At 43.6% G+C, this 10,226-nt stretch overlaps 1 protein-coding gene across 1 annotated transcript; it reads right to left on the bottom strand.

Annotated features, from left to right (window-relative positions):
* Positions 1–2,182: 2,182 nt before the first annotated feature.
* On the bottom strand, positions 2,183–7,584 carry xbp1 (X-box binding protein 1). The gene is made up of 5 exons (XM_063034283.1): positions 7,284–7,584; positions 6,773–6,869; positions 6,289–6,408; positions 4,199–4,362; positions 2,183–2,510 (listed from the first exon to the last, which is right to left on the bottom strand). Exons 1-5 carry the CDS (start codon positions 7,484–7,486, stop codon positions 2,324–2,326), a joined length of 771 nt encoding a protein of 256 aa, XP_062890353.1. The 5' UTR covers positions 7,487–7,584; the 3' UTR covers positions 2,183–2,323.
* Between the last annotated feature and the right edge of the window lie 2,642 nt (positions 7,585–10,226).

The raw sequence follows: 10,226 nt of genomic DNA, 5'->3' as shown, positions 1-10,226 counted from the left end.
CCATTCCAATTAGCCAATAAATTACTTCATCATCCCAAACATTTTTATTTTTCTTTAAGCATCTTGGAGCCTTCTGGAGATGTGGGTACATTGACTGGGTTCCCCGCTTGGAAAAGTAACTTTAATGGCAGGAAAGTGCTGTTATCAACGCATACCCGAACATAACCTAGATCTTGCTGCTCACAAACATGGGCTGATTTATTTATTTATTTATTTTCGCAGAGGAGCTGCATATGGAACTTAGCAACATGCAATCATCAGCTCAAAGGGCCAAATGGCCTACTCCTGCACCTGTTTTCTATGAACAACTTCTGAACTTGTTATTGAAGGAGCCAGGTCTGCCTGGGCTCAGAAACTGCTCCAAGGATGGGAAGGAAGTTAGACCTCCAACAAGCAGAACTATCCTCCATTCAAAATAGAAATCTATTGATGCCAAGGATGGACAGACACACACACACACACACACACACCTCATGTCTGGAATTTAGCTCTTTGGTCCAGATTTGGACCAAGGCTGTAATAAAGTGCAGAGCCAACAAAAAAGGTCCTGCCAACCTTGGCACTGAGGATGGCATTGGTTAGGTGACATTTCAACCACTGTTGTTCCTTTCCATCACTTTTTGTTTCAGAGTACACCAATAGGGTAGTAATTACACAAATCTGACTTTCTGCCAACAGGATACACCAGTAGCCTTCCAGATTGTAGCAGGGATGCCAGTATTACTCAACCACTGAGCACATCTACAAGTATGTATCTTCACAAGAAAGCAGCATCCCTTATTGAGGTTCCCACCCCACCCCACCCCACCCCACCCAGCCACCATCCCACCTATGCCCTTTTTGCTCATGCCATAAGCTGGAGGTATGGGGGTCTTCACTCAGATACCACCAAGATAAAAGTTAATAATTTTCAGCTCTCAGGCTTCTGTCAGCTTTAGTTCATAGGTTGTGAAATCATGTTGAAGCACTCAGTATCTTTTTTTACATTTGCAGCTGGTCTTATGTGATGAACTAGGTCTGTCTTGTGCATACTTAAAGTGCAGCAACAAGAAAACAGCAATGAGGCTATGCTCTTGTCTTGCTACCATTTGGCAGGAGGTAGAGGCAGCTTAGGTCTTATACAACCAGGTTCAAGAACAGTTAGTACAACCATCAGGCTCCTGAACTAGTACCAACAACTGGTGCTTTCATAAAATAGTACAACAGCATCAAGACAATGTCCCAAGCCCTACCACTAACCCCTTGTGTCCATATCCTCTCATGCCTTCTTTTCCAAACTTCTGTCCTGACCCACTGGAGATGTTGGGCTTATTCACTTGCTTCAGGGATTGATTTCTGTACCACAGACAGCTGCAAATATCCAAATCTACCATGCCCTGCAAAGTGCATACAACTTGAAACAACTTTGCACATTAAAGAGAACAAGAACATTCATTGCACATTTTTTTTTAATTGCACAGTTTAAATATTAAAATTGAGAAAGCATCTTTTAATTACATCCAGGCAATGACAAAAAGTAAAATCATACTTATGCATTTATACAGTATATCTAGGAGTATGCAACTATACAATGTGAATACTATATTTTGAAGTGAGCACAAGGGAAATTAACCATTTGCACTGTAGTGCTGATATTGTGAATAGGTAAATTTTGGATACAAAAAGCAAAGATTACTAAACATCTACACCTGTTAAGAACAAGTATACAAGCATAGCAAATGATGCAAGTTCTTGTATCAATGAATTTCCAATGAGACTCATTTTAGGTCATGTTCAAAATGTTACACTAGAATCTGATTTGGTCAAAAGACAAATCTATATAAAGAATTGGTTGTTATACATTAGCAAGTGTACAATGCTGCAGAAAAAACCAGACTGCTTGCTCTATCCTAGACATAAGCAACTGCCTTGAACTCAGACCAAATACAGTTCCAGTTGAACAGTTTCACAAGCCACCATTAGACTGCAATTAATTGGGGAAAGAGTTCACTGGTGAAAGTGTCCTCCCAGCTGTTGCCCAGAGATAGTGGGGAGGACATGTCAGTTAGAGGGGACACAGACCCTTCATAGTCAGAATCACGATAATCTAAGAGACACATGGGCTTTTCTTGATATTGCCTGGATGCAAGGTTGTTTGCATGCTGCAGTTCTGTAATGAACTCATCTTCCAAGGGTTCCTGTTTGAGTTCCATTTGTAAAGGGGCTTCTGCAATCACTTCACTGGTGCCATTAAAAGACGTTTGCTCAACTTTGATGGCAGTTTCGCTGCTCTGGACAATGCTGGCCTCAGCCAGTGGCTTGTGGTAGAAGTGGTCAAAGTGTATCATTTCATTAATGGCTTCCAGCTTTGTTGATGAGGACCCCAAAGGTACAGAGGTGGAGGCCGGTAATGACCCAATACTTTCACTGTAGGCACACTCTCCCAACTCAAAGGGCCTGGACTCTTCTTCGGTGAGCCGAAGCAAGGTTTCTGGATCAAAGTAGTCCAGAATACCCAGGAAGAGATCAGACTGGAAAGAAATGAAGTCAGTTAGATTTCTAAGAAAAGATTTTTAAACTGAACATTGAAGCTGTCCAAATTATATACACATCTAATACCCCCAAAGCAAAAACATATCAGCCTAGTTGATTCCTTGCTCAAATAGTGGGGCAAAGTTTATCCACAGAATTAATTTGCTCAGGTTCATAACCAATAATTTGAGATGTGCAGTACAGCATGTCCCTACAGGCTTAAGTTATACAAGGACAACATTAAAAGACTTATCTAGTACAAGAAATACCAGCTAGTCTGATTCTCCTGAGGGAGTTTCCTTTAGATAGTGATTTAAAGTCATCGACTAAAGAAAATCATATTCATTTTGACTGAAGATGTGGAAAATTTAGCCCATATGGACAACTATTTAGACAAGTAGGGAAGCTGTCAGTAGAACTAGGTTAACATTCAGTGCAAATTGAATGCAATTAAGAATCCAATTACAATTTCATCCAGATGGATTTTTGCCAGTGTTTAAGCAGGGTTTGTGCATGGCCTTCTGCAAGGGAGGATAGCAGGGCAACACATTATGTACTGATTGCATGTATTAGGCAGAAGTACAAAAATTGTTTCCAACACCAGCTATTAAACCCAGTATGGCTGGGATCTTAATAACATTCTCCCTAACTGCAGATGTCAGGTGCACATTTGGGGCATCCCCCATCTTCACATTTAGTTGCAGATGCTATCTTCTCTACTTAATATCCCTTTTCAACAGCATCTGCTTCTCTAGACTTTGAAAGCCACCCTGGACCACATCTTCTAACCAGTGTTCTGTTGCTGCTCACTTCCACCACTAACTTTGTCTGGTATGTTTTACCCCCTCTAAAAAAGCATTGTAACATGAAGCCAGAGGCAGTGAAGCTAGTGTTTATTCAACAAGACTCAGTGGAGGAGGCCTGTTTGACCCAGTATTACATAAATTTTATATGCTAAAAGTCCAATTCTAGTTACAGAGTATCTACATTGCTTGCTTTGAATTACATACAATTTTCACACCACCTTTTTACCGACACTCCAAGCACCCACAATGAATGTTAATCAGCTTTGTGTGGTTTTCAATTAACTGGTGCCCACAGCTCCAGGAAAACTATCAAATTGAATCTACATTCAGGTCTAAAGATGGTTATATGGTAAAATATTAACTTCAACAACCAAATGCCAGAATACACTCCCACAATCAGCAAGATACCAGTATGTTCTTGTACCTTATTGGTGTACCCGCACTGCACTTCTGTAGCTGTAACACTAGTTTACCTTATACTATCAATGCAATGTGCAATGGCCTGATCTGGCTTTTCACACCTTAGCACGTGACATACACCAGCTCCAAAAATCCATATCATGACAGGATAACGATATCACACAAGCTCCATTTAGCCTGCATCAAGAAGCTTCTAAGACAGAGGTCCCCAACTTCTTTAATATATAAAAACACCATAGACCAACAGCATTCAGCAACAGGTCCATGAGAAGCCCTGTTCCAGGAGTGGCTTCCATTAAGATTTTTGTTGGACAGCAGTTTAGACAGAGGTAGCTTATGGATGTCCTGGGCAGCATTATAATTAATGTACCATGGTCTTTTGGCATCGAGACTGGGGGGTCAATTTAATTTCGTGCTGGACATTGACCCTGAACCCAACCTAGTCCCTCCCAGGCACTTACCTCAGAGTCTGAAGAGTCAATGCTGTCAGTATCCACGTGGAAGGAGTCAACATGGCGGACAACTGGGCCTGCACCTGCTGCAGAGGCACACATAGTCTGAGTACTGCAGACTCAGCTGACCCGGTCGCCATGCTGATTTCATCCACCCTGGCCTGGAGAAGTACCTGCACAGGAAAGGAAAGAGCCTTAGTCATGCCACTAAACATTAAAGATACCATTTGCACAGCACTTAATAGAAAATAACAGCACACTACAGACCCTCCAAGCCCGTGTGCTGCTAACCTTTAATCTAACCTTGATAGTCCATTTTACTATCAGCCATGTGCCATCTTAGTTTCTTAATGCTGCATATTAAACATTTCTGCACTGGAAAAAGTTAATGGCTGTCCACCATCTACATCTTCTACACAAATGACCTAAAAAAAAAAAATCCAGAACTCTTAACAGTTCAATTAAAACATTTAGCATAAAGATGCACGAAAACAACTAAAAGCTTGGCTAAAAATCCTGTTTCTCAAAAAGCAGACTGCAGTAGTTGGGCAAATTTAAGAATTTGTTCCAAATAGCGACCGAAATGCAGTACAAGATTTGGCACTTCATTCAAGCTAGCCTGAATACAAGCATTTGCCAGGATATTTACACTAGTCTCACAGATGAATGTCACTTCTGACAATTCAGTGCAGTGCTAGATTCTGGATTTCAATGCTTCATTCTCACAGTATAGCCTCCCTGTACTCAACCTTTCTCATGTCCTCATTCAACTTGCTTCCCTTGCAATCTTCATTACATTTCAAAGCCTTTTCCACTCAATACTTAATTCAGTGGGAATCAGTAGGACTATTCATGATCCTCAAGTTGTCGTTGCTGTCGTGTTTTTCTAAAAAAAAATACAAAGTGATGAGAGCATGGAATGGGCTGCCGGCGATAGTGGTGAAGGCAGATACAATAGGGTCTTTTAAGAGACTCCTGGATAGGCACATGGAACTCAGAAAAATAGAGGGCTATGGGTAATTTCTAAGGCAAGGACATGATCAGCACAGCTTTGTGGGCCGAAGGGCCTGTATTGTGCTGTAGGTTTTTTTAAAAATCCTAACTACTCAGTTAAAATCACAAGAGAGCACATGCAAGATCAATGTAATCTAGAGAATATGAGGCAATTGAACAGAATGTAGTGCAACACTATACAGCATTGGTGACCGGGATTCAATTCTGCCACTGTAGGGAGTCTGTACATTCTCCCCATGACGTCATGGTTTCCTCCAAGTTCTCTGGTTTCCTATCAACTCTCAAAAAATGTGAGGTTAGTGGTTAATTGGTCACATGGCATAACCAGGTTCACCTGAGTAGAAGGGCCAGTTACCATGCTCCATCTCTAGATAAGAGACTTTAGAACTATCGAAAAAATTGAAAACCCAACTCTTGGGGAAATTGATCTACCATTTAAATGTAACAATGCCTCATTACATCCAGAGCATAGAGGGGAATGCTGTGCAAATCTGGATATCAGAGGAGCTCAGATTCAAGACCATCTGTTAAACTGGAGTAAACAGATGAACATTTTATTTGGGGAATAAGTGGATGGTGAAGAGTAGGCTGAGAATCAGGAAACTATAGTAGAGGGATATGGTAATGTGTATGAAATCTTCATTCGTATTTGATATCCACACAGTTCTATAGTGTCAGATACATTATTCCAAGTAACTTACAAGTTTTGACCAACATCAGTGGCTCTGTAAAGCTGGCATAAAGGGTAAACAGGACTTCAACAGAAATAAGCTAAAAATATTTGTCAAAAGGGGCTAAAAAAATTGATTGTACTGGTATTTTATGTAAATGACCCACTCTGGAAGTTGGCAAGCCGCCAAGCCACAGGTATGAAAAAGCATTAGCAAATACGGATATGCAAATCCCTTTCCTGGTTGTCCATTTAGCAGTCATTAAGTTTCAGACAGCTACCTTCCCAGCAACTCTCTGGAATATAGGCAAAAAATTAATTCACTACTCTCCCGGGACTGAACACAGCTCTACCGAATGAGTGGGCAATACATTAGCCAACCTTCCCATTGAGATAGGGCACAAGCTCTGGATACCTTCTCTTTTTCTGTATCAAGAACTTCCATTCCCAGTCTCTGCCGGAGTTCTTGGTTCTCTGTCAGCAGACTGTGCGTCTTCTCATGCAGAAGTCTGTTCTCAATTAGCAGTTTTTGATTCTAGAGGCAAATAAATTAATTTTAAAACCCACAGCTAATAGAAACTTCATCAAAATTGCATACGAAATCTACGCAGTCAACGCTTCAGCTGCAGAATCCCTGGTGAGAACTCGTTGAAATATGGTTTGGGTGCCCAGCTGGGAGAATTTTCTTACCCCCCTCACCCCCACCGATCTCCTGTCTGGAGTGACACGCAAAGTTTCCCCTATTGTGTTTAGACATGACAGTAACCGAACTTGGATTAACTGTAGCGGAGGTAAACCATCGACCCATGCCGGCTGTAGCGTGCAGCTGGGTGGCGGCCATAAGCGCCCGGAGGCAAGATGCGACCTGAAGGGTAGCGGGGGCGACGCCGGCCGCTTACCTCGGATTCCATCTCCGACACCTGCTCCTCCAGTTCGGACATGCGAGCTTTCTTCCTGTCCCGGGCCGTCTGCGCCGCCACTCGGTTTTTCAGCTTCCTTTTTACAAAGGGACAAACCCATCGTTAAACTGATTGCCACGCCCGAGACGGAACACAGGATAATCGCTCGAAAACTTTCAAATACGTTCAAGAACGAATCTGTGATAGGAAACGCGGTCCCGTTTCCGCAGCGATGGGACAATGGGGACGGACATGGCGAGCCAGAGACTGGGAGGGCGTTGCGCAAGCCCCGGCTGACTTGCCACGCAGGCATTAAAGAGCCAGACATTACGGGGACAAACCAGCGGCTTCTGCCGCGCCTAGATCAGCACCAAGCTGGCGATTCCCCCCCAAACTGCAACTTATTCCACCCCCCTGCAGGTTCCACCACATCGCCAGTTGCCCGCTGACAGCCGGTTCCGTGCCCGGACAGCGGGCAAAGAGGGGTGGCACCTTTTGCCCAACTTCCTACCTCCGCAGCGCTTTCTCCTCCGGGCTGAGGTGGGTCAGCCGCTGCCTCTTGCGCTGAGGGTGGCCGGCGGCGGCCGACGGCAGGGAATGACCGTGCGGCGAGCCGCCCTGGGCGGGGTACACCACCGACACATGCCGGCTGACCTCCGGCCCCTTCTGCTTCCCTCCCGGGATCAGCAGGACCTTGGGCGTCACCGCCACCATCGCGTCGGGGGGGACCGAGAGCGCTGCCGGAGTCGGGATAACCGGCGACCCAATTCGTCGCCAAGACAGTCTGTTCTAACCCTGCGATCGTGGGTCAATTTCAATGCAACGTGTTTAAATACCATTGGCGGAACAGCCGGCGAAACGCCCACTCGCTGCCGTGTGATTGGTCACAGCGGAGATGTAATGATGAAAGCACAGGCTCGGATGGCGTCAGACCTCGTTTGTTAAAGTGCTCTCAATCTACTCAAGCAATTGCGTAGGGTGCTTTAATATGTACATGTAATCCCTGTGTAGTATAGTATTTATCAGCGTAGCGCTGCATACACACACACATTTCTAAATGCTAATAGTATATAATCCCAATTTTACTGTAAGGGTGATACATTTATACATTAGATAAGTGTGCAAATGTATGTCACAGATCAATAACAATAAATTCAGCATTTTATATATTTTCTGCATAATGGTTTTATATGAAGAGCTCATTTTATATATCTATATATTTCGTGTAAAGTTCTGGGAGTTCCCAGAGGGAAGGGTTAGATTGATCTCTAAACAGATTAAACGGTCGGCGCAAACTGTCTGCCAAAGGTACTGTAGTGTTCAATATTCTATGCCCTGACGGTGGTCAGAATGATTCAATCGCCTGTAAGAGAAGTATTTCCACTCCACTGCCGACTTTGGACAGATCACTGTTCAGTATTTCCTCAGTACTCCGGGATGTTGCATCATCCTACTGTATTTCCATTGGCGGCGTTTTTTTATGTTAATGTCAAGCGTTGTAAGATCAGCCAGTCGGTATTTGTATTCTAAAAGCAAAGACTGGGCAATATAGCTGCATATAATTTGCAAACAACAGGAATTCTGCAGATGCTGGAAATTCAAGCAACACACATCAAAGTTGCTGGTGAACTCCAACTTTCAAATCCCTTACTCACTCTTCCTTCAGTTAGTCCTGACGAAGGGTCTCAGCCCGAAACGTCGACTGCACCTCTTCCTACAGATGCTGCCTGGCCTGCTGCGTTCACCAGCAACTTTGATGTGTGTTGCATATAATTTGCGCTGGCGCTTCACTAACTTCATCAAAAATGTCTGCGCATTTTCTGAGAGTGGTCAGTGATTGAAAACACAACTACACTTGCTGATCTGTTCCCTTAGAACAGAGAAGCCGTGCCTAACTCGAAACTACCACATGGTTACATCCAGTTCCACCTCACCACACAAAAACTGAGAGTCTTCCGTATGGAATCGCTCCTTTTGCGTTGACCGACTCCAAATGTGCCAAATAAAGTCAAAGACAAGTTTATTGTCATAAGCACAAGCACCTGTGTGAACAGGTGCGACGAGAAACTTGCAACGACATCAGGGATAGAAGTCATCATATAAGCAGCATTCACAAGAAAAACAAATTAAAGGTAAATTATCCATAAATTTTACAACAAACAGCAGAATTGGAACATAAAGTTCTATTTTAGTACAAAATAGTCAAAGTGTTGTTAAACTCCAGTGATTAAGGTTGTAACACACATCAAAGTTGCTGGTGAACGCAGCAGGCCAGGCAGCATCTCTAGGAAGAGGTACAGGCGACGTTCCGGGCCGAGACCCTTCATCAGGAAGAGGTGCACCTCTTCCTAGAGATGCTGCCTGGCCTGCTGCTTTCACCAGCAACTTTGATGTGTGTTGCTTAAATTTCCAGCATCTGCAGAGCTCCTCGTGTTTGCGTAATTAAGGTTGTGTTGGTTGATTCAAGAACCGAACAGCTGAAGCTGTAGACAGTACTGATGGTGGGGGAGGGGGATGGCCCATCATGTATTGGGCTGAGTCCACAACTCAGCAGTTTCTTATGTTTCAGTGCATTTGAAATACCTTCATACAGCCAGTCAGGGAACTTAAAATGTATATTTGTAGGTTTGTTAGAGTGCCAAACCTCCTGACCTTCCTAAAGAAATAAAGATGCTGGTACCTCTTCCTTGCGATTGATTGCATCAATGTGCTGGGCCCAGGACAGAACATCAAATGTGTTAATGCCCAGGGATTTAAAGCTGCTGCTCCCCTTCACAGCCAATCCTCCCCCCACCCGGTGTAGTCTGATATACATTCAGCATCCTTCCCCTTCCCGAGGTCAACAGTCGGATCCTCAGTTTACCTGATCCTGAGTGGGAGATTTCTGTTGCTGCAACACTCAGACAGGTATCCTACTTCACGCTGGTAAGCTAACTCACCACCTGTAATTCATCCAACAACAATTGGTGAATTTGTATATTGCAGGAGAGCTGTGCTTTGCCACACAGTCATGTGTGTATCAAGATTCCATGAGGGGGCATTGTACAAAAATTGGTTGGAAAGATGTTACCTTATTCTTGTAGTCTGATGCAATACTAATGTTAACTGTCCTATCTGGATGATAGTATGGAACAGACAATTTGACCCAGCACCTCCAAGCTGACCAATGGACATCTTTCAGCAATTAATCCATAATCTTCTATGCTTGGGCGATTCTAGTGTTGGGTCTTAACACATTTTAACTGCTGTCAGGGACTCTGCTTCCACCACTCAGTGTATTCCAGAAACATGCCACACTTTGAGTGAAATAAGACGACTTCAGTTCCCTTCGAAAACTATTGGTCCTTACCTTAAGTTTATGTACTCTGGTTTTACCCATCTCTGATATCAGGAAATTTTTTCCTGCAGTCTACTCTATCTACATCCCTCATCGTTTTGTGCATCGCAAACATGC

Source organism: Mobula hypostoma, chromosome 27 (assembly GCF_963921235.1).
Source record: "Mobula hypostoma chromosome 27, sMobHyp1.1, whole genome shotgun sequence".
Lineage (NCBI taxonomy): Eukaryota > Metazoa > Chordata > Chondrichthyes > Myliobatiformes > Myliobatidae > Mobula > Mobula hypostoma.
The sequence above is the reverse complement of the archived record's forward strand: the minus strand, read 5'-3'. Positions and strand labels throughout refer to the sequence as shown.